The 25434-nt window shown below is 37.0% G+C and overlaps 1 protein-coding gene across 1 annotated transcript in view; it reads left to right on the top strand.

The window, feature by feature from the left end:
• The first annotated feature begins 12694 nt into the window (after positions 1–12694).
• LOC5574472 overlaps positions 12695–25434 on the top strand; it is a 29106-nt gene continuing 16366 nt past the window's right edge. The window contains exon 1 of the mRNA XM_001655081.2: positions 12695–13042. Within this exon, the coding sequence (XP_001655131.2) occupies positions 13009–13042 (34 nt within the window). The 5' untranslated portion in view covers positions 12695–13008. The remainder of the gene's footprint in view (positions 13043–25434) is intronic.

The following is a 25434-nucleotide window of genomic DNA, read 5'->3' as shown; positions in this document are numbered from 1 at the left end:
GGTTTTTCACGAGCGGGTAAATCACTCCAATAGTTTCAGAAACGTGGGGATACTTTTCGAGCAGATCAAGCCTACTCAACATCATTCGATCATCCTATCAAAAGCAAAAATAAAAAGATAAATCAATGAAAAAAAAAACTAAGCTCGATGAACATAATTAAGCATTAAGAAAAACGATGAAACTTGATTGGGTTTCTCCGATGTCGATATTGTACATTTTGTATTGATCCTAAGTGATTTTTTCGGTTTAGAAACGCTAGTAACAAAACGATGCCGGAAGCAAGAAAACAAAAGATATTATATAAAATTTAATAAATGATAGTTAAATAAATGCTTATATAAACAATTAAAACTTATGTGGTTTTCCTTCAACTGTTTTTCTCATCTCAATTGCGTTTAACGTTTTAGTGAACACTCCGAATATCTTCTTATTTTTTAATTGAGACAACAAATTATACTTATGTGGAGGCATGAAGAGTCCAATTTCTTTAGAAATGTAAGAAACAATTTCGGAACTCTCCCAAAAAAGTGAACAGTTCTAAGCAATTTAACATTGTGGTGATATAGTATATGTCTGGAAGAAGAATATACATGAATGATATCGACTATGCACATGCTCCAGTTTATGATCACACCTTAAGCGGAATGAATTGCGCTCTGGCCAAAAACTAGTTTGCATGTAGCGACACATTAAATGATGTTGTTAATGCTTTTACCAAAACATGACTCAACTATTATAATGTATTCAATCGAAAGTTCGACAACAATGCGTTCACCGTTTAAAGCCACGATCATTCAATAAGAAATGTTCTAGCGGTGGTTTTCTTCTAACTGTCCGTTCGTGTTATGAATCACGTTTGTTATGTCCTCCATGAAACCAGTCTGTAAAGCAACTGGCATGACAGTAAGTGTGCACAACTGTGGTTTTGCAACGTTTATTTTCCATTGGTCTTGCAAATAACAGCTTATTGTTTGGTACGTATGTTCCATTATAAGATTGATTCATGAAAAATCATAGTTCTGATATCATTTCAATTTTCTTTGACTAATTCTGGAAAATTTTCTTAAACTCAAGGTAACGTCCACGGCTATAAAACAAAGCTTTTATGTAAAATGGAGTGAACTTGATAACTTTGTCATCAAAATATTCTTAGGATGTAAATCGACCAAAACAAAAGTAATTCTGTAGTGAAAATGAAATTAATTTTTGAAACTTAAGAATTGAAACTACTAGTCGATAGTTTTGATTGAACCTCGTTTAAATATTTCGTAACGCAGCATGTGGAGGAAGGGTTTTCTGTAATGATACGGCATATACAAAACAAAAACAAAATTTCCCATACAGGGGACGGACCTGGTGTAGTGGTTAGAACACACGCCTCTCATGCCGAGGACCTGGGATCGAATCCCATCCCCGAGATAGTCACTAAAAATTCAGTGACGACTTCCTTCGGAAGGGAAGTAAAGCCGTTGGTCCCGAGATGAACTAGCCCAGGGCTAAAAATCTCGTTAATGAAGATAGAAAAAAAAAAAAAAAAATTTCCCATACAAAAGCTGTTATGTGAAATAGGGAGGGGCACGCTATGTCTGAACCAGACGATTATAAAAATCCACATCGGATTTTGTCAGTTCAAACGGAATTTGCTGTAGAAAATTTCGACAAGATATCGGAGAGAAATTTTTTGAGCGATTTGTTTTCAGCAGCTAATTAGCTTTTAGGTAAATATTTAGTGAACGATATTCAGAAAATATTTTAAGAAAAATACCTACGAAGTACGAATAACTTAATGCCTGTCGAATGCGCCAGAAAGAGCTTCAATTGGACGTGTAATTACAGAGATATGGACAAAACACTTTTGTATGTTAATTAGGAGGTAAATTCAAACTTTTGCACAGAGGTGTATTTTGTCAAAATTTCTGGATGATCGTTGTTTATTTAAAAATGTCTCATACCGTAATTTTTGCGTGTACCTTATGTTTTCGATATTGAGATTCGCCGATGCACGTTTCGGAATTCGTTTGATCCGTTGTAGTGTAGTTTGTAGTTTGGTTATTATAAAAACCAAAACAAGGGCAAGCAACATAAACACGATGCTGAAAAGTAGCATTTTTCAGTACCGTTTTGAGAGGTATCAACTGAAGCTCTTCTACTCTCCATGCCATTACTTAAGATTCAACATACGTTGTGTGATCCGGGTCTGACACAGACTGCCGATTCTGATTTTGAATTGGATTGTTCAGCGGTCTTAGAGAAGGCAGCAGATGCTGCTTATTTTTCGAAATGTCTCAAAACCAAAATTTCGTGTGCTTTTCTGAATTCAAATCACATAAAAAGGGAAACCTCAAATTTTGAGACAAATATATTAAGATTTATAGGTGGCGCAAGCGACTTGAAGGTGAATTTACAAGTTATGATATATATGACCTTCAGTGAAGTCTCCATAACTTTGTTATTTTCCAACCAAGCAGAACAAAGCTTTTAGCATCATTCTCTTTGAAATTGTATTTTTAAAAAGTTTATGGAACATCAAATTTGTCTAAAATCAAAACTAGTCTTAGTTAAGAGTAGTTTTCTGCAAATTTTTCCTCTTTTTATCTAAAACAATAATTGTTGTTTGACCATCTTCATGAATATCATCTGATTCCAAATCTTTCTACATGCTTTTAAAGCTAGATTTTTCTATACTATGTATGCAACGAATTTAATTATAGAATGTTTTGACTTGGTTATTTAACAAAAACTACCCAAAAACATGATTTATGGATAAAAATGTAATTTTTTTTTTCGAATTGTTGATTATTTTTTGCCAGAAATTACATTTTTACTGTTTAACAAAAGTTTATGAAGCAATTTGTTATAACTTCAAGTTAAAAAATGCAAACATTTTTAAAAAATTTAAAAAATATTTTTGTTATAAAGTTTATGAAACATTGTACGACCTTTTAAAAGGTTTAAGGAATAAGAAAACCCAGTTTCAGCTTAACGATTAACTGACAACAATTTGAAAATTATTGTATTTTCCGTATTCATGTTTTCGGGCAGTTTTTTTTAATACGTTTGTCAAAATAATTTTTAAATAAATTTTTAGTACCAACAATTTAAAACCTACTAAATTTGCTTCAAAAGCTCGTAAAATAATTTAGAATTGGTTAAGTATTCATGAAGTTATGGACAAAAAAAAAAATAGTGAAAAGAGGAACAATTTGGAGAAAACTGCTTTAAACTAAAATTAGCTTTGGTTTCAGATAATTTTGACATTCTACAAAATTTTCGAAAATTGAAATTTGAGCTTCCAAATTGGATGGAAAATAACAAATAACCTTCACTGAAGGTCACATTTCAAAACTTGAAAATTCACCTTTAAGTCGCTTGCGCCACCTCTAAATCTTATATTTTTGGCTCGAAATTTGAGGTTTCCCTTTTAATGTGATTTGAACTAGAAGAGAACTCGCCGCATCTTAATGTCCATGTGGATTCTCTTGAAATATGATTGGGAATAATCTACCTAAAACAGCATTTGTCATTATGGCAAAAAATGTTGTATTTAGGAAACCTGGCGCCATTTTTGGATTCCAAAATGGCAACTTCCGGTTTGTGAAAATCACTTGAAACCTATGCAAAAGGGTATTTTTTAGAACAGAATCGATTAAATGACGGAAATCGATGTCTGATTGTGACTTCTGGTTCCTGAAAATCATCAACCCATGCAATATGAGAATTTTTAGAACAGGATTGATGAGTACATGCCGAAAATCGATGTCTGATGCTATTTTGGAATTCAAGATGGACATCGATTTTTGGCATCTTCTCATTGGTCCCATCTTGGATTTCAAAATGGCGTCAAATGCTTGCAAGTGAATTTTACAATTTGGAAATTGCCATCTTGGAATTCTAAATTACTTCAGACTTCGATTTCCGGTATAAACTTATTGGTCCCATTTGGAAAACACTAATATTGCGTGTGTTTTAAGTGATTTTCACGAATCGGAAGATCCAAAATGGCGGAAGATTCCAAAATGGCGTCGGGCATCAATTTTCGTCATCTACTTTGGGTCCCGTTCCAAAAACCACATATTGCATGGGTGATTTTCACCAATTGCATTGGATTTCAAAATGACGATAGATATCAATTTCCGGCATCTCCTCATCGGTTATGTTTCAGAAATACCCATATTACATTGGCTCGTATGGGTCGTCATCAGGCAGGTGCATAAGTTGGAATTTATGGAGTGTAGAAGGAGGGAGCGTAAGTTGAAATTACGAGAGTAAAAAAAATTAGCGTAGAAAGAGGTTTGGTTGTATACTGAAAAATATTACTATTTCCATGCTTTCCATCGATATTCGAAAGTAATTCGTAAAAGATCGGCTTGTTTGAAAGCGATTCGTAAAAGATCGCCTTGTTTTTAGTTCCCATACCATTTGTATGGCACGAAAAATTACTGAGAAAACTTAAAAATCAATTTCATTAAAACTGGTTTGTTTGTCACGTTCATAATTTATATAATTTTCAATTGCTTATTTCGATAATATTGTGAACCTATTACAGTTACGCCAATCATGATCAACATGTGTAGTACACGTACCTAAAAATCTAATAATTTCGGTGTATTTTGCCAAGATTACGTTTTTTGTCCAATCTGTTGACATAGCAGTCAGATGAAATACAAAAATTTCTGGCACGAAAAAGAGGGAATCATTTTTATCCATATTAGTTCTGTTTGAATTAACAGAATTATTAAAAAGGATGCAGATTTAAATTTTGGATTGGTTGAATTAACGTACAAAATGAATGTGAAATTACAACCACCTCTTGAAGCCAAAACGTCAAACATAATTATGGCACGTTTGAAAATATGGATTTGTTGTAGCTGAGCATTTAAAAAATGAGTAAATTATTCAACCAAATATCTTGAAAGATAACAAATGAAGTTTAAAGTGTTTCCTAAACATGAAAATTAGATTGAATAATACCTTTTTTGTTACATTTAAAGACTTTACATATTAAAGCTGCATGCACGTTGTGTCTAAAATCGTTAATAACAAAAAAAAGGACCATCAATTCTCCAAACAAAATCCCACTCCCACTCGAAAGCTATCCCCCACTATAAGCTATATCCATTCATCTAGTCCGTGAATTTGAAAATGTTTCATCGAGTGAAATGGAATTTATTGTAATTTGAAGATTTTTTTTGCCATTTTTCAACAACATTTCGTTATTAGAAAGTAAATCCAGTACACTGCATCATTCACCATCATCAAAACAAATCAAATAACCACCAAGTTCACGTTCAACATACAAAAGATGTGATAATCAAGCACCTTCCAAGTAAATATTTACAAAGACATTTTGTCACAATGTTATCACAAGTTACAGTGGTTTGTGAAATTATCATAATTTTCTGGTGGTTTATTTTTTGACTCATTTAAACTGGCATGTTAAACAGAAGGATTCTACAAATAAATAAAAAAATGCTATATTATTTTTACTCAGCATTCAAAATATAAGGTATTCGAGCCATTCTTCTAAAAAATTTACATTTTTTTATTAGGAGAAAGCGAAACTATCGTGATTTGAGCTTAAAACCTTCAAATATTCTAGAATGTTTTATTAAAAATTTAAAATCAGTGTTCAGAGTGAGGAAATCAAATAGATGTGCCTTAAATTTATTTTTTAAATGACGTTTTCCGTTTGACTAAGCATACTATATGAAAAAATGCCTTGATTTTTCCTTAGTTTTTGACGAAATTTCGATATTTCTGGATATTTCTCGTTGAAAATATGAAACGAGAAATACCTATCTGTTGTCGTAAAATCAATCCGTTTGCTCTACTTTTGCCTTTCTTTGTTGGCGAAGAGTCTTCGATAGGCCACCTAACCAGGGTTGCGCTACCTACATCGTGCTAGAGGGGCTGCCTCCTCGGTGCTGATACGATACATCATTGTCAGTTTGTCCATTACATGATGACCACGGTCATAGCCATCAAAACTATCCACCTTTATCAAGGCTTTGGACCTGCAGCTCTGGTTCTCAATAGTTTCAAGTTAGCATAGCAGAGAGACGCACTTTCGAATTTACTGTTTAACATTGCACTCAACTGTGCTATTAGGAGATCTGGCGTGCAGAGAAATGGCACTATTATCACAAGGTCGCACATGCTCCTTGGCTTTGTGGACGATATAGACCTAATTGGAATCGATCGCAGGTCAGTGGAAGAGGCCTTCGTGCCTCTGAAGAGGGAGACAGAGAGGATAGGCCTGACCATTAATTCTACCAAATCGAAGTACATGGTTGCAGATAGAGATAGAGTCAGGCTTGGTGGTGCAGGTACTGAGGTAGTGTTTGATGGGGATGTGTTTGAAGATTTTGAAGAATTTGTTTACCTTGGAACACTTGTGACATGTGACAACGACGTTTCCCGCGAAGTGAAAACACGTATTGCGGCTGCGAATAGGGCATTTTACGGACTACGTAACCAGCTTAGGACCCGCAGCTTTCAAACGGAAACAAAATTCGCCCTGTATAAAACATTGATTCTTTTCCGGTGGCTCTCTACGGACACGAAGCGTGGACGTTGAAAAAGGCAGACCGGAAAGCTTTCGGTGTTTTCGAGCGTAAAGTGCTGCGGACAATACTCGGTGGGCAACTCGAAAATGGTGTGCAGACGCATGAATCACGAGTTGTATCAAGTCTAAAAAGTTGCGACTATTATCAAGCGTGTAAAATACGGCAAACTTCAGTGGCCTGGTCACTTGGTGCGAATGTCGGAAGAAAGAATTGCGAAAATAATATTCAGCAGGGAACCAGGTAGAGGTCGGCGGCTTCGGGGAAGACCACGAATACGCTGGCTGTACGCAGTGGAAGAGGACCTGGCGACCCAAAACGTTCGGGGCAACTGGAGAAGTTTCACTCTAGACCGACGAAGAAAGAGCTCTACAATACGCCCAGCAATGGCGTGACTCCACGATGATCAAGATAGGTACTATGATGAAAAAGTTTGTTATTCTTAGATAATTTATGTCCATAAATTGTGTTCAGTACTTTTTTTTTTCTCAAATTACAAATTATACTATTACTAGGGAGACTTACGGCTTCGGCACCATTCGACTATTATCGGCAATTAAATTTCAAACGCAAAATTCACAGTATTATTCTATCAAAACACGTCAATGAAAACATTCAGATGATTCTTTGTTCTGTCCGCTTCCCACTGACGAGATTTCCGAGACTGAACAAACAATACCGCCAGAGATGTCATCAATTCAAATGAAGACGCTTCAAAATGCGACTGATTTGAAGCTGCCGAAATGATTCACCAGCAGTTTTTATGGGAAAGTTGCCGAACAGAATGAGGCTGCCGACAATAGTCACACTGACAAGAGATGTTCGCAGCGTTGTAAAAACGTTTTCAAAATCATTTTGGTAAGTCTGTCGGTGTGGATCGATAGAGGATTGAGCAACGCATAAATGTAAACAGACAAACACGGAATTTATCTGCTGATGTCCGAGAATATTATAAAAGAAGCGCGGCATCGGCATAGACCGCCGGGAATACGTAAGTTCCCCTATTTATTGTTTTATTCATTTTTTATATATTTTTCATACATTCACTTTTACTATTTTTGTTATTCATTAGTTATTTGGTGATTGTACAGGATAACATACCGACTGAAAATTTGGTTCTGACTGCGTGTTTTTGCTATTGATATTGTATTGAATCTCATACATTAATAACATAATATGATACGGATATGATTGCAAAATTTGAATTTGAAACATCTGAGCAAATATTTGATATATTATTGTACAATTTTAATAGTGTATTCTTTCTAGATGTCAAAAGCTTCCAACAAAAAATTAGTTTTCTAGGACAAGTAGTTTATTTAAAATGAATCATTGAAGGTAGATTTGGGGCTGCTGAATCAAGTGTCGTTCTCAGAAATGTTCCAGAACGTCACAATTTGTAGCTACTTGTCGCTAAAGTTATGAATCTATATAAATCTGGCGTTCAGCGGCGAATAAGGTCGAGATGGCAACTGTCAGCGATTGAATCCTGAGAAAATTGAGAGAATCGCTCACGTATCGCTCTCTGTAACTATCATAACATGCTGCACATTATGAGAGACTGTTTATCGTATACTGCTACAACTTTGATCAGATTGGGGGGATAGCAGTGTATGATAAAACCCCTCTAAACATGCTCCAAACCTGGGGGACACTATTGCTATTGGAAGTTCGTGGATTGTTTATCGTGCCAGTAAAGAAAAACACCTATCCCCAACGGTAAACAAGCGAGTAAAATGGGTTTTATTATCGCTCTCTCTTTGGGGCTCTCGCTCGCTGCTTCCATTTATCAGACTTGTTACACCTTGCGATACAATGACGATCGTGGACCGCAACAGATGGGATGTTTTTCTTTGCTTGCTTTGATCGTGCTTCATACTCAAATGAGAGCGAATTCTGCAAAGCCTGACCACTGTGCAAAATTTTATGGAAGGGGCTAACTTGAAGGCACGCCAGTTTTGATTTGGCAAACCAAAACAATAACACGGTGCCCCGACAGACCGTTATTATGAAAAAAAATTGTTCATCAAATCTGAGCACAGGGCTCGATTCCTAAGGTCATTCTGCACCTCTGGGCCAATTTTTAAAAAAATCCCTAGCAGGAATCTCAAATGATTTGAAGTTTTGGACTAAAAATTTCAATATAATCCATATTAAAATGTTACTATAGCACTGAACAAAACCTACAAATACGCTCAAAAAGTTGGCCAAACTGTTCTCAACTAGTATAAAACTGTTACCGTTGTTATAATTAAAAATATATACAACTGACTTAACTTACCGGAGTGGCTTAATTATGTTTTATTGTTCATAGTTTACTGGATTAAATTTAATTGATTGTTGTTTTGTAAGTTATTCTGGTACGCTCACGTCAAATTCAGAATGAACATACGCAAATGTCTTCCACGGAGCCACTGACTTTCACCTGTTTGATAAAACTTGTTTTCCGGCATCCGCACTGCATGACCAGCTCACTAAAGTTTGCCTATTTTACTCGCTCCATTGCATCCAGATCACGTGTTTTTACTACACGGGAATCATTATTATCATATGCCACAAGTATTATATGGCTCTTCAACAAATTCATCTACAACTCCATCAAGAACTACTTCAGCACCAACACATCTGAACCTGCTTCTTTCTTTACATGCAACCATATACGTTTGGGTAGAGTAAATGGCATTACAAGCTTATTCTAGTTGTCCATCTTTAAAAAATGAAACCCTGCTTTACTGCATTGCGATCGATTGCAATAAAAACATCGTTTGCAAAATCAAGGAGTATATGCGACTAAAAACAATATTGAACAGTAAATTCGGAAAATCATCTCTTTTCATTCAAAGTTATTTTACAAAAAAATTGGCTCCACAATTCTCACACTTGATTGTATTTGTCAGCTTAATCAGCTCTAAGTCTTGTTTTCAAGTCTTTGATATTACCTTCAACAGCTACATTTTCGTAACTGTGTCGAACGCGACCTAGAAATCATTAAACAGATTGACGATGGGGCCTTCTTTAGCTGAGTGGTTAGAGTCCGTGGCTACAAAGCAAAGCCACGCTGAAGGTGCCACGCTGAAGGTGTCTGAGTTCGATTCCCGGTCGGTCCAGGATCTTTTCGTAATGGAAATTAATAACGGTGGAAGTGCTCATAAGAACACTAAGCTGAGACGCAAGCTCTGTCCCAGTGGGGACGTAATGCCAAGAATAAGAGAAGATTGACGATGAATACCGAAAAAAAAACATTTAAAACGAAGTAAATGGTTGCAGGTTTATAAAGTGGAAGTCCTAGTGATGCTGATACTTAAGTAGTACTTATTGGGGATTTTTTTGAAGTTGTTAAAGGCTTTGTTAATCGTCAAATACTTGTGACATATGACCATCATGTATTCCGCGTAGTTTTTATCTTGTTGTGGCTGAGAATGTTGAACAGGTTATTTTTACGTAAAGTGCTGAGGGCAATACTCGGTGGAAAACTAGACGTAAACGTCAAGGGTAGTACCAGATGTACAAATGAGCATACTATATTAAAATAAATACGGCAGACTTTGGTGGGCTGGTCAATTAGTGTGAATGTCGAACAATAAGCTGTTAATTGGTAATATTCAGCATTAAATGTTTCACGTTTATCGAACGTAACATCAACTGTATATTGAGATTTATTTGTTAGATTTCATCCTATTAAACTAAGTTTACTGGTTAAAGCCATGTAACAACATACTTAAGCTACTCTGGTAAGTTAAGTCAGTTGTAAATATTTATAATTATAACAACGGCAACAGTTATATACTAGTTGGAAATAGTTTGGCTAACGTTTTGATTTTTGTGGGTTTTGTTCAGTGCTATTGCCAAATTTTAATATGGATTATATTGAATTTTTAAGTCAAAAACTTAAAATCACGATTTCTTGAGATTCCTCCTAGGGATTTTTTTAAAAATTTGCCCAGAGATGCAGAATAACCATATGAATCGAGCCCTGTGTTAAGATTTGATGGACAATATTTTTGCATAATAACGGTCTGTCGGGGCACCGTGAATAAGCGAACATTGTTTCCTTTAAATATATGAATCAAGCTACCAAAATAAAATAAGAAGCTTTTGTGTTATGAATTTTGAAAAACACGTTTTTTTTTACGACCGATTTCTGCGCGTTCCAGTCTTTACGAGAGTAATTTAAGGTGAAGATGAAGCGAAGCCAAACCTCAAATTTTCAAGAGCACAAATCTCGAGAACTAAACAGCCGTTCAAGCTGAAAACTTGATCGATTGGTCACCATCAGCGTGTAACCAATCGATTGAGTTTTCAGCTCTAACCGCTGTATGGTTCTTTAGATTTGTGCTCTTGAAAATTTTAAGTTTGGCTTCGATGCATCTTCACCTTAACAATCAACTGAGACATATGCATTTTTGACCCATACTCACTCCCGACGACGGTACCATTATTTTGTTATTCACCCGGGAAGGCTTTATTCTGAAATAAATGTTTTTGCTATTCCGTTGCTTATTAGCCTACTTTTCATCAATTAAATGAGCAACATAATGGCCTACTTTTCCTAACAAAAGAAACAGAACTGAAAAGTGCTACTTTTCAGCACTGTTTTGGGTGCTGAAAAGTAACACTTTTCAGCACTCTTTTGACAATCGCCAACTAAATATCTTAAAGGCTTTTACAGCCATCCTTCGAATGGTTTTGTATTTACCAATGACAAGCAACTTGCCCTACATCCATTGGACGATCCGAATCCCACTCGTGTGGCGATTCTGTTTCGGCATCGGGTCGTCTAGCAAGACGAAGATGAGGTAGTAGAGTTATCTAGTTCATAGCTTCCCAAACTTGAATTTCGCGACCCCTTACCGTCTCACCAGTTATTATTGATAAAACGAGTGAGGTGACGAGAGGTCGGGGGGTCACGAAAGCCAAGTTTGAAAAACGATGATCTAGTTAATTCCAAAAAAATCCGATGCGTGCAGACAACTTAGCAAATGAATAGTGAGTGTACAATTTGGTATAAAATTGCAATAGCATCTTACCTGGGTTGTCCTCGAATATCTTGACCACCTCCACGCTTCTATCTATAAAGCGTGAAAATGTGTGACAGTCATGTAGTACGTATATCACAGCCTACCTGATTGAAAAATATTGAGCCTGTTCGACGCATGGATGGCCACGTGGGTTATTCTGAAATATGATTGTGATCCTAGATACAACTCGATTAAACGGTTTTTTCGTAATAGCAAAAAATGTTGTATGCAACTCGTTGTAAAACTCGATTTTTTCAGCACTCGTCGTATTTATCCAACTCGGCGAGCCTCGTTGGATAAATGTACGACTCGTGCTGAAAAAATTATCATTTTGCAACTTGTTGCATAAATAACTATTGTGTTCTGCTTTGAAATTTAGTGCTTTTCATCAAATTTTTCGTTCATTTCAGGAATCCCGAGATTCTCAGGACGTCAGAACTTTATCCCGGGAAACTGAAAATCTCGAATTTTGTCAAATCCCGAGACGGGCACTCTAGTTTCAATTAATCCACTGTATTACATAGTTTCAGTTTTCATGCGTATACCATTGGAATAAATGATTAAAAAATCACACTTTTGTAAACTGTAGTCCAAGCTCAAATCCCACAAGTATGATCTCGAAACTAATGGGTTTTCCTTTATAAATTTTGAATCAAAGGTAGTACCGTGCCTGGCGGCTTATAGGAGACCAAACCGACATAACAGTCTAGTTGTATCTGTGTTCAGACAATTTACGACCATGGTGCTAACTAAATTCGGATAATTTCTTATTAATATTTGGCAATATATCATTCACTTCACTGTCGTATTGAAGATACGTTAAGGACGACAATATTACGACCTCAACGCAAGCGAATGAACGAGTTTCATTTCCATGTGCTGCGCTGCGAGAGGGTTAAGAACGTGAACAGTGCAAACTCTCATATCAGTGCCGGCGTTTTTTTTTCGCTTGCGAATACTAACTACCCAGTTACATGAGAGAGAAGTACTTAATTGAGTACGTTTAACTGAATTGCGTTCTGGCTGTAAGTATACAGCGATGCCTATATGTAACTGCAAGAGCGCGCGGAAGCAAGATGAGTGTGTTCGATTCCCGATGTTTATTTTGGTGTTCTCAACCGATAGACGACGCTGGTTGTGTTTCCTGTCGCCTCTGGATGATCAGAACAAATTTTCCCTGCACTCGCGGTGGATGTATAATTGCTATATCTAACGTTCTGAAATCGACCCGGCACGTCACAGGCAGGCGAGTAGTGCAGTTTAGTTCAGTGAATTTCGGTTACTCATTGTGATAAGCTCCGTGAACCAGAACGACATCACACCAGATGATTGTATAATAGCACGAATCGGTTAAAAGTGCGTTTTCTGTTACGAAAAGTGAGAATGGTATTCATTGTTCACTGGACTGTCTCATAACAGAAACATTATGGATTCAATTGAGCTGACTGAAGTGGAAAAAGGTAATTAAAAAGTGTGTTGGAGGTACATTTCGTGGGCTTTTGGTGCATTGCATTTGACATGTTTTTGTTTGGCTCTAAAAATATGAATGAATGTTTCAAGTCCTGCGCAGTTGCAGTTATGCAGAGAGAACGTTGAATTGCACATTGCTGAGAAAGTTATTGTTTGGGAACAAAGCAACGTATTTTAACTCACACAGTAGGTAACGGAAAGCCCAAAGAATATTCCCAGGGGAAAAATATGAATTTGCGTGCAAGAATTGGTTTTGCGAACGAATTAATTATTAAACTAATAATTTAATATTTGTATGAGACATAGAATATGCTGATAGGGAAAGGTGGGGAGTTCTTGAACGGGGTTTTTTTTGGGACGATACTTGCGAAAAATTATGCAGATTTATTAATTTTCAACTGGTACGTTTGGCAGGCAATCAAATTGAATAGCTAGCAAAGAGATTTTGGAACGCTTATATTCATGTTAGAAATATGGCATTTTGAAATAGAGTACAAAATCTGCATTTTTAATTTTGTTGGGGGGTTGTTTACCACTTGAAAAAAAGTTCTGTCCCAGTGAAGATGTAATGCCAAGAAAAAAAAGAAAGAATATTTACTTAAAATATTTATTGAAAAACAAAAACAAAGTTATCATATTCTTATTCAGGTGACATAATTTATAAATCGGAAATAAAAAAATATAGATCGGAAATGTAGGATAGCGAACCGTTGAATACGTCAAATCACAACTTTTGATCGGCATCTGTAGAGGGCCTATAAACTTAAGAACACCAATGAATGAAACATGCTTCTGTTGAACTTCGCATTTCACTTTATTCGCAACGCTTCAGATTTTTTGCCTTTGTAGACTACTCTTTAGGGTAAAAGCACCGGTTTTGACCAGCATAAGAGAAAATGTCAATAAAAATTAAATGGGAAGCCGTATCTATACTTCAAATATGTCAAATGCAAGCTTTCAATCCGTATTATGTGTGTAAAATATCAAAACTGAGCTATAACCATTTTTTCCCTTTGAAAATTCCGTTGGTCAATATAGGCCAACGGAACCAGTTTCAGCCAGAGATTTAACTTCGGTTCCCAAATTGGCCAATCGCATTGATTTCTCTTGAGAGTGGCCAAATCAGGAGTGCCCTGGCCAAATTAGGTGTATGGGAGTTAAAATGATAAGGAAAATGAATTATTTTTCTTATGTTTTTAATCAATTTGGGCGAGTAAATGAATGTAGCTCTATCATGTGAATGTGATCCACTGAACACAAAAGGTTTCATGCCGATTGGCTATGTAAAACTGTGTATAACCTACTATGGCTACAACTGGCGTATGGCCAAAACCGGAGCTTCTACCCTACTGCTTTTAGTGCCTGATAACTTTATCAGTAATGGTTGTACCTATTTGTTTGTCGGAATTCAGCTCACGAGACTAGCAGTTTTTTTTATGTATCATCTCCAACTGGGACGTTTGAATGAAGTCATCTGAAGAAAACTGCGATTGCAATTGAAATTAAAACATATTTATTCACTATTCACTAGGGTGCAGTCCATTTTCCGAATTTTCTCGAAACCTAAGTTAATGTGATCTTCTGAATTCAAATCACATAAAAAGAAGTAATCTCCTCTTTCTACATCATCAACTAAATGATTTAAAGGTATTTAAAAAAACTATTCCTACCGTCCATTATTCCTAAAGTATGTTCCAATTAGAATTGTGCCGCTTTTTTCATTACTCTGGTGCCTCTAGTTGTCCTAGCAAGGTACTTATTACAGCCTCTTGAGTAGAATAACTCTCGCATAACTTATGATCCCACCCTGAAAGCCGTTGGTAATCGAGTGTGTAGCTCGTTGTTTTTAAGCAAATTTGTGGATCAATATCAAAACTATCACCACTGGGAGACAGATGTGTATCTTCTCTTCATCATAACATTGTTAAATAACGTGTGAATCCATTCGTTTGTTCAGTAACAACAAGCTTCACACTTCGATACCAATAGCTTTTTCATCTTTAAAACAGGTCTCGCTTAATTTATGATCTCGCTCTAAACGAGAACTGTTTTAATGATTTTGAGAAGTTTTCAGATTTTTGGTCGATACTATAATAAGAAAATTTTTTCAGTGTAATTTTGAAAAATTGCCAACATCTCAAATTTTAGTGAACAAAATTAAAAAAAATCGTCAAAATACCTACGATGTAAGATGGGCTTATTGCTTTTCGAATGAGCCACAGAGAGTTCCAATTAGACTTTTAATCCCAGAGATATGGACAAAACACTTTCGTATTTTTGTAAGGGGGTGAATCCAAACCAAGGGGGTAACCACCCTGTAAGGAGGTGATCATCCGCCACCCTAAAAACTATCAATTGGAATGAATTGTGTGCTTTGTGTTCTTCTTTGGTCAATTTTACTTGCAGAAAACAGTTTAATTCTTCGATTTTTTTAAGCACTAGATATTGGTTTAAAAAAACAGGTATCATGCGCAGATTCAAGTACCTATCAATGTGAATAACTGAATACGACAGATCGCATTAGAAGGCATATTCATTTATGAACAAGAAAAAAAGAAATATGCTTTTGTTAGATTTTGTATTTAATCTTTACGTTACCGACCTCCAACAAAGCATTTTCAAATACCTGCCATTTCGATAATTTACATTCCATTTTTTGAAACCACCGTCAGTTTACTCAAAAAGATTTCAGTCATTTGTCATAAATGGACAATGCTGAATTCGGAACCATGCCGGAGATATTCTGGGTTGTACTGTTGTCACACGGGTGCCAAATTCAGGAAAATGTGATTATTTTTTTATTTATTGCAGTTACAACACTGAAATTTCTATGTAAAACGTAAATAATGATTGATTGTGATCATTTCAACATAATTTGAATTAGTAGACTGTTCCGGAACATCGTAGCCGGTTCCGCCAGGGCCAGTTTGGGGACATTTCCATTTCATGTCCAAAACATACCGTGCGACATCTCAATCTTCTTGAATTCGAAAGAATATGACAATAAAGAAAGAATAAACTAAATATCAATAGATTTGGCCACTCCAGAGCACCTAACACAGGTTCCGTCAAGGCCTCCTGGAGGACATTTCCGTTTTTTTTTTGTCGGCAACATACCGTGCGACGTCTCAATCTTCATGAATTAGAGGTACCGTAATTTCGGGTGAAATTGATAATTTTTCACGGTTTTTCTATCCTGTTTTCTATAATGTTAACAATGCCAAACAACTAAATGCAGGAAAACAAGTACGAAGGTGAGCCTCATCGACTTATGTACCGACATTTTCTAACAAATGTCATATTAGTGTTAACAAATACCTCAAAAATAAAAAATCAGAGGATCTCATTTCGGGGTGAAATTGATCACTTGTCAATGCCATTATTGTTAGTTTCCAAAACAACTCTATATGATAAATTTGAGCTCCCTGAATCCGAATATGCTTGTAAAATTCTTAATAATGCAATATTTGTATAAGTAACGAATAGTTAAATTTCAAGAATTACGCGGAAAACGCCTAAATGTATGCAATTTCCAAAGGAATTCAATGATATCTAACAGAAATTCAATTATTTCAGCCATATGAGCAAATTGGTACGAGTTTTGGTGATGAAATCTGGTTTGGGGATATATCTCAAGCATCCTCACAAACTTTCAGGTTTATGCCATGTTCAAATCCTTGCTTATAAATAGAAGTTCATAGGTGTTTGTCAATACTGCACCGTGCATGATTTTGAAATTTTACATTATTTTCATAGTAATAAACATTCTTTAACACGAAAAACTTCACAACACACCATTCGACAATAGTTACGACAAGCAACGTTCATTTACTGCAACTTACATTGATATTTGTGCTCTATTACGAATAAATAAAATCGTGTGATACGATGATCAATTTCACCCTTCTGATCAATTACACCCGATTTTACGGTAACTTGTCAATAAACGAAGGATCAATTCGTTAAAAACTGATTTGGCCACTCCAGAGCAATACAATTTGAATTGAAACGAATGAACTGGCTATTTAAGTTTCGAGCTTCATAAATAAAAGAAAAACAAGAAGAATTTGCAAGTAAACTATTGCGGAAAATGAGCATCAGCTCAAGCATAGATGATCACTTCGTAGTTGAATTCCGTAATTGTCCAGAACAGTCGAAGTTGCACAGATGAATGGGGGATTAGCGAACCATTTTCAAAGTGCACGAATCGAGAGTTCAAAGATCGAATATACCTCTGCATCTCTACAGTTGTCTTGGAAAGGACACTGGGTTAGTGGGAAAGGTGGTGATAATGGTGATGCGGTCCATGATATAATCACGCCTAACCGGACTCCCTGTATTACTCGATTTCGCGTTGCATGCCAAACGAGTGTGATCCGGTCCCATCGCTCGCTCCCGCTGGAGCAAGCGACACAATCGATGGACCGAACACTAATATGTAGGAAAATCAAAGTAGATAGGAGAACCAAATTAGATAATTGCTCGCTAGATTATTGTTTAATTTCTGATGAAATCCTTAACATTTTCTAATCAAATTTATTCTGTTGCGCGTGGAATTCCTCCATTCGTGAATTAGCGGTACGATTTAAATGGGCAATAGGTTGTTCTCTTTTTCATACTGTTAAAACAATTATTGGCAGTAAATATGCCAAAGGGATATCATTAATCATAAGATTATGTTTATGGTGTATTAATGTGGAGTTCTATAGCGAATTCTTTTTGAGTTTTTATTAACAAATATGGAATGAACCCTAAGTAATTGACAGAGATTTTTTTTTATGAAATTGAAATTTTTTTTCGAAGTATACAGGTTCTTGGTAACATTCTAGCCACAGCCTTTTAAGGATTTTTCTTGCATTTATGATGATGTTTGAAACTAATTTCTGGTGGATTCCTTGTTAGTTTTCTTCTGAGCTTTTTGCTGAGTTTTAACTTGTTGCACAGTGCATTCCTGGAGTATTCATGAAGATCTGCATGACAGATTTTCCAAAAATCGTGGAAAACGTCTGTTCAGAAAGATTCTGCCTAAGACTGCATCAGTGAAGAGAAGCCACATCGTGATGCTCAGGAGTGGCAACACAGGGTCGATTCCTCATTTATTGACATGTTCGGTCTTATTCATGAGACGTTGTACAATAGGTTTTGGACATTAAACTGAAATGTCTCCTAAGAAGCCTTGGCGGAACCAATACCAGGTGCTTAGGAGTGACCTAATTAGTTGATACCTAGTTCATTCTTTATTGATTGACATGTTCTTTCGAATTCACGAAGATTGCCACGTCAAACGGTTTGTTTTGGATATACAACGGAAATATCCTCAAGTAGGCCCTGGCGGAACCTGTGCTTGGAGCTATGGAGTGGCCACATCAGATGTCAATAAGTTGATTCTTCTTTTATTGACATGTTTATACAATTCACAAAGATTTAGACGTCTCACGGTATGTTTTGCATGAGCATGAGCATGAGCATAGATGACCGTACAATTCGTAGTTACAATTCGTACTCCGTGATTGACCAGAACAATCGAAGTTGCACAGGGAATTTATGAATGGGGCCTGGGATTAGCTTACCATTCTTCAATGTGCACAAATCGAGAGCTCAAATTTTAAAAGTCAATAACGGCGCCGGCCACGTCCTTACGGTCATCGGGGAAGGGTAGGAATGTTAGTTTGACAACCGTTGTTACTAGAGACCGAGTATACCTCTGCATCTCCACAGTTGTCATGGAAAGGATATTGGGTTAGTGGGATAAGGTAGAGATCTGGGAGTCACCAATGGTTAGTGATGCGATCCATGATATAATAACGCCTAATCGGATTCGCAATATAATTCGATAAACGCATTGTACCCCGAACAAGTGCTCATCACTCGCCCACGCAAGAGCAAGCGACTCGATCAATAGATCAAATACTACTGCCGATCCGCGGCGCTATTTCATTTCACTACTCGACCGACTCGCGACAAGATCTTGCCCTCGTCACCCACTCCCGCAGGAGCAAGCATCAAGGTCGAAAGATCAAACAGAACTAACCGATCGCAGCTCGTACCGCTTTTTTCACTTCACTTGACCGACGCGCTACATGTTTGATCCTGCCCTCGTCACCCGCTCCCGCAGGAGCAAGCGTCAAGGTCGAAGGATCAAATAGAACTCTAAACGTCTCACGGTATGTTTTGGACAAAAAGCAGAAATGTCCCAAAGAATCCCTCGTGGAATCTGTGCTAGAAGCTCTGGAGTGGCCATATCTTTCATTACCGTGTTTATTTTTCATTTATTGACAAGTTCTTTAGAATTCATGAAGATTGAGACGTCACACGGTATGTTTTGGACATAAAACTGATATGTCCCCAAAGAGGCCCTCGTGGAACCCGTGCGGAGAGATCTGGAGCTTTTTTTTTTTTTTTTTTTTTTTTTTTTTTTTTTTTTTTTTTTTTTTTTTTTTTTTTTTTTTTTTTTTTTTTTTTTTTTATAGTAGGGTACAAAAAAGCTTCAAAAGCCAGGCCTGTTGTGTGTTGGCACGGTGTGGGACTCACGTTAGGCGTGCTTAACCACTAAAAAACTTTCCCTACTGCTCCTGTGCCTCGATCCCCCCCGGAACTACATCAGGCAACTTCATCGGGGTAGGGCTGTGCTCATGCACTTCTTCAATCTCAGCCTCTAACTGTTCTGCTAGTTCGCTGTTGAAGCGTTTTGCCCAATTGGCGGTTGAACATCTCGCCGGGACTTTGGACAGCTTTCTGTGCGACGACGCATACTTCCCTTGAGCTGGCCTCGCGTCAGAGCTCTGTTGATCTTCTACTGGACGCTCATGTGCACTTCGTTGCTCTACGACGACTCGTTCTCCGCTGCTGCTGTTCGAGCTCTCCTTGTTGACCAGTTGGATGCCGAGGTCGGTCCAGCGATTCCGGTTGGAGGATGACTTCCGGTTCACTGGCGCCCAGACGACCCAAAACTGGTTTGTGACGATCGATGCTACTCGGCTTAGTCCCCGACGGTGGAGCTAGCCTACTCCGAGAGATCTGGAGTGACCACATCTGTTTGTATCGAGGTTTTTCTTCTTGAATTGACTTGTTCTCCCGAATTCATAAAGATTGAGTCGTAGAACGGCATGTTTTGGACATGAAATGGAAATGTCCCCAAACCGGCCCTGGCGGAACCGGCTACGATGTTCCGGAACGGTCCACTTATTCAAATTATGTTGAAATGATGACAATCGATCATTATCTCACGTTTCACATAAAAACTTCAGTGTTGTAACTGCAATAAATAAAAAAATAATCACATTTCCCGAATTTTGCACCCTTGTGACCCCAGTACATCCCGGAATATCTCCAGCATGATTCCGAATTCAGCATTGTCCATTTATGACAAATGACTGAAACCTTTTTAAAATAAACTGACGAAAAAAAAGGAAGGGAAAGTGACGAAATGACAGCTATTTGAAAATGCCTTGTCCGAGGTCGGTAACGTAAAGGTTAACTATCAAAATCGCAACGCATATTATGTTTTGCCCATGAAGTATAGCGCCTGATAACTTTATCAGTAATGCTTGTTTTGAATGGTCGGAATTGAGTTCACGAGGTATGGAGTTGTATTATGCGTGTTTTTTTAACGAGGACATTTGAACGAACTCATCTGTAGAAAACTGCGATTGTGGGCTTCGTGGCCGTGCGGTTAGTGTTACCAAGCATTTAGCCGCATCGCGTCAAGGGGTGTGGGTTCGATTCCCGCTTCAGTCTGGAAAACTTTTCGTCAGAAATGTATTTCGATTGTGCCACTGGGCGTTGCATGCTAGTCCGTTGTCTAGTGTGGTTCTTCCTTTAAAGGGCAAATCGTCCACTGGGAGCATTAACGTGTCGGTGTCTTAAAATTCAAACATATTTGTTTATCCAAGTATCGTTAGTTGCCGAATAACAGTTTATTCAACAGAAGTATGGTGGGTCTGTAAGTCATACTCTCGGAATTTATCTAAGATCATTCGCAAGGTAAAAATCTGAATCCCGCCGGTCAAGATTCCTTTGTCAAATTAGTTTTTCTCTATTATATTCTTTCTTTGTGTTTAAGTAGTTTAATATGACATATATTTTGATGTTAAAACAATAAAAAATATTCAAAATGCGAAAGTTTTCGAGATAACTTAGATGGCCAAATAGGGAACCACTATAGCCATAACTTTCCCTATTTGTGACTGCTACACGATATGCAAAAATGATAAATATTGGCAAATAAAGCTCTCAGTCAATAACTGTGGAAGTGCTCATAAGAACATGTTGAGAGGTAGGCTTTGTCCAAGTAGGAATGTTACGCCAAAGAAGTGATCTTTTGAAGATAAACAAATAAGGTTCACATTCATGTGGACTCCTACAATTATGCTAGACCAGATGGAACCAATCATACTACTCATTAAACTCTCCTTCAAGTAAAGGCCTTCAGATCTGCAGGCATAACTGATGATCTCTTGAAGGACATATTGGATAGTAGAGGCATAACGGTCTCTACATGAACATTCGAACCGTGTTCAAATTTATATTTTTTTATTGATCAACAGAAGCAAAATGAATTATTTGTGTGTTAGTGCGAAATGAATACGCTTGTAAATCTGAGGGCCAGTACTCAAAAGAGCTCTTGTCCAACTTTTAACGGTCGTTGAACTCAAAATTTCATAGAATATATATATTCATGGGTATAAATAATAGAATTATTAGTAGTAGAACGCTAGAAGCGTTGTTCTCACAAAATTGATTTTAATAATTATTACCTTAAATTATGGGTTTTCATTGTTTGTTCAATACCATGTTGTTGTTTTGGTTTTGAAAATTAATCTGACACTTTGAGGGCCGGTACTCACGCTGCCAGTTCGTGGAAAACTAGATGTTGGTAACACGAACAGCAGCGACATTAGCATTCTTAGGTTAATGCTTCTACTGTATAAATAGATATGCATGTTCGCTCATGAAATCTTAAGACAACTCTGGTTATGTTTGAAGATCTGAAAGTCTGTTTCCCACGGGAATCGTGGCTGACTAGATCACAAAGTTTTTCACGAGCTATATGACAAAAGTCTCAGTTTTAGTTTATTTGGTATTAAACTACCTACAAAATGTCATAAAACTGAAATTCAAAGGCGAGAATTTCATTTTCCGTTTACGTAATGATTTCATTTGTGTAAAATCCTATGCATGTACGTATCCCTAACCCATAACGTAAATAAAGTTTTTAGTGCATGTAGAGACGCAAAAACATGTCTTACTTTTAAGCTGTTCAGAACAATAGTAACATTTATTACAAACCATATCCGAATACCACTATTTGACACTTAATTAACGTGGGTGCACAGAATGGTCTTGATTGGCCGATAAATTGCTATATCACTCAACTTGATAGCATTCGATGATAACTACCTTACTTATGCTTACTCGCGGCAGGTATTCTATTTTTTATTAGCTTGACGTAATACTGTACTTATCACTTAGTAATTCGAATAAATCACCATGAATATTGAGAATAATGCTCAGGACTGATTTTTCCTATAAAACTGTATTTTTTCACTGGCATGACGGCCCCACGACTTTCAGCATTCACTTGCTAAATAGTTCCGCTGTACCACTACGTCTATTGAGACCTAGATATGTGCTCTTAAAATTTTGGGATTGGCTATGATTTAGCCATCACCTTGAGGAATCAATTTCGATAGTGTTGAATAATGATGATCATCAAATAATATATTTTTTTGCTTTTTCAGTAAATACATACAATTATAGTAAATGACGGCAAATTTTTCAATGCATATTCTTGGAATATTCCATACTCATCTAAGTGAATCAGAATCGTTATATTAATAGATCCGCTTAACAATTCTAATGAGATTTGTCAGCACCTGCAGAAAGATTATCCCCGATATCCCGAGAAACGGGTTCGGCGTAAATACGGCCTTCCGTAAACTGCGTGATTCAATTTTGATAAATATGAAACACCTCATGCTAACATGTCGTCTTTTTGACAAATCGCACCTCCTCCTTCCGTGGGTTTTTCTCAATTAGGTAAAATGGATTCAAAAATGATCCATAACCACAGATTCAAGATTCAAAGTTCCGAATAGGTAGGCATCAGAAATCTTAAAAAAAGTGTGGTTAACTTTTAAATGTCCCTTCCTTCCTCATGGCTTCTCGCGATCCTTTATCAGCTCTCTCGAGAATGAATTTCAGCTACTAAGGGGTCCACTATGCTATAGCACTGAAACCCTAGATGCACTTTTGAATAATCGTTTTGCAGAAGAAAGAAAAACTACACAGCTGTTTTGCAATGCAAATGAGTTTATAATTACCTATCAGTTTTCTTCTGCCAATCCTAGACAATGAATTCATCAAGCTAGAGAAGGATGATAACTTTAATTTAATTCATAATCGGGTTTTTGCTGCCCTGGGATATATTTTTTTTTCTATCTTTGTTAACGAGCCCAGGGCTAAAAGGGCTAGTTCATCTCGAGACCAACGGCTTTACTTCCCTTCCGAAGGAAGTCGTCACTGAAATTTTTAGTGACTATTTCGGGGATGGGATTCGATCCCAGGTCCTCGGCGTGAGAGGCGTGTGTTCTAACCACTACACCAGGTCCGTCCCCGCCCTGGGATATATGCTTCTGGGACGTTCGTACATCACGTGAACATAAAACCCTGATTTAGTTCTTTATTACTATACAAGTTTACGTAAATATACCACCAAATTTCCGTGAAACATTTTACTCGTAATTCCATTGCTACCTTTGTATGAATTTGTTATTAATTCTAAGAAATTACAATGCTATTTCAATGTAATTTAACACAGTTTTCGTTGTTGGCGATTATACGCCAGCGCACCTCTCTGTTGTTGGTCTATATCAGTGGTTCTCAACCTTTTCGGTGTTGCGACCCCCTTTGAAGCTCTACAAACGTCTCGCGGACCCGTAAAGACGAATGACGTGGACATCAACCAAATGCAATAATTCTGCTATGATCCTTTGGAGGAGTTCACTGATAATTCAGCCAGGAATGTAGATTTCTGGCTACTAGAATTTTTCAAGAGTTTGACAAGGAACTTCCATAAACAATTTCGACCAATTCTAACAAAAATAATGCAGGGCAAGTAGGATAAATTATTCGGGTACGTTCATCATTCACTGAAACTCTGCAGTAAATCGCAGTTATGTCCGGTTTTAGAAAAAAATAAAAAACAACTTGAGACAAAAACGATTTACTTTGAGATGGTATTTTTTTCTTGACCGAAACTTTGTAATTAAGGTGTTTCTTCAAAACTGTTACGTCTATCTACCTATCCCATGCGGTATTTTGTATTCTATCCTATGATTTTGGTACCTTTTACTTTTTTTCCTATCTTTATTTGGTAGGCACACCGTGTTTTTCAACCGCTACTGTGCCGAGTTTTCTTTCTATAGGTATCTGTCTGATTACTCCTAGCCATACAGATTCTATTATTAGATGCCCTATTGCTTGTGTATACACTATTGTGTATTTACTTTGCCTACTTCACAATCCACGCTCGATTGGAATTATCGAGTAGGTAGGAAGAATTATTCGAGCTGTTTTTTTTGTTGTTGTTTTTGCTGATGATCGTTCCAATCCATTCGTCCGAATGCATTGCCAGCGTTCATAGCGTGAAGGTCCATATCCATAGTTCGGTGTTATGAGGATTTTTATTATCCACGAAGAAATGCCAGTGTCGCAGTTACTTTCGGTGCGTTTTCGAGAGGAGATTTTGTCCCATCCATACAGTGTCTATCCTCCGTGATGCATCTCGAGTAACCGGACGAGAGTTTTTTGTTGGAGGGGCTGGGAATCAAACCCATGACCATCTGCTTATCAAAGCAGAAGTGTAGCCAACTACGCCACGTGACCCCCCTACCTTTTACTTGTTTCTAAGGTATTTTCTGTACTATAAATATAGGATGTCGAAGGCACAGAAGAGAGACTTCCAGAACTGTGGACTGATTAACATATTATTTTATTCTCTATTTGAAAAAATAAAAAAACAACGCATTTGTGCCCAACTATTAGCTCTATAATTTTTAAAATATCCTGAAATAAATGTGCAAATAATAAGATACATTCCTTCAAAATCTCGATAGCTTATCGAAAAAAATATTCTCAGGAATCAATTGGAGATATCATCAGAAACCATCAGCTCTGGATACCCTGCATTGAATATTTTAAGAGGCTTGCTTATGGGCTTCTATGAAACCGATTCTCTGCTGCAGGGAAAAATTGTAAAAAAAATCACCAGGAAATCTTTGAAAGCTTTGTCAGACATCCATTAAAATTTTTTGCAGAAATCTACCGAAGATTACTGCGACAAATATTGATCGAAAATTTTCCTTAAAAACTTAATGGTAGA

This window comes from Aedes aegypti, chromosome 2, assembly GCF_002204515.2.
Source record: "Aedes aegypti strain LVP_AGWG chromosome 2, AaegL5.0 Primary Assembly, whole genome shotgun sequence".
NCBI lineage: Eukaryota > Metazoa > Arthropoda > Insecta > Diptera > Culicidae > Aedes > Aedes aegypti.
Note: the sequence above shows the minus strand (reverse complement) of the source record. Positions and strands in the feature narration are given on the sequence as shown.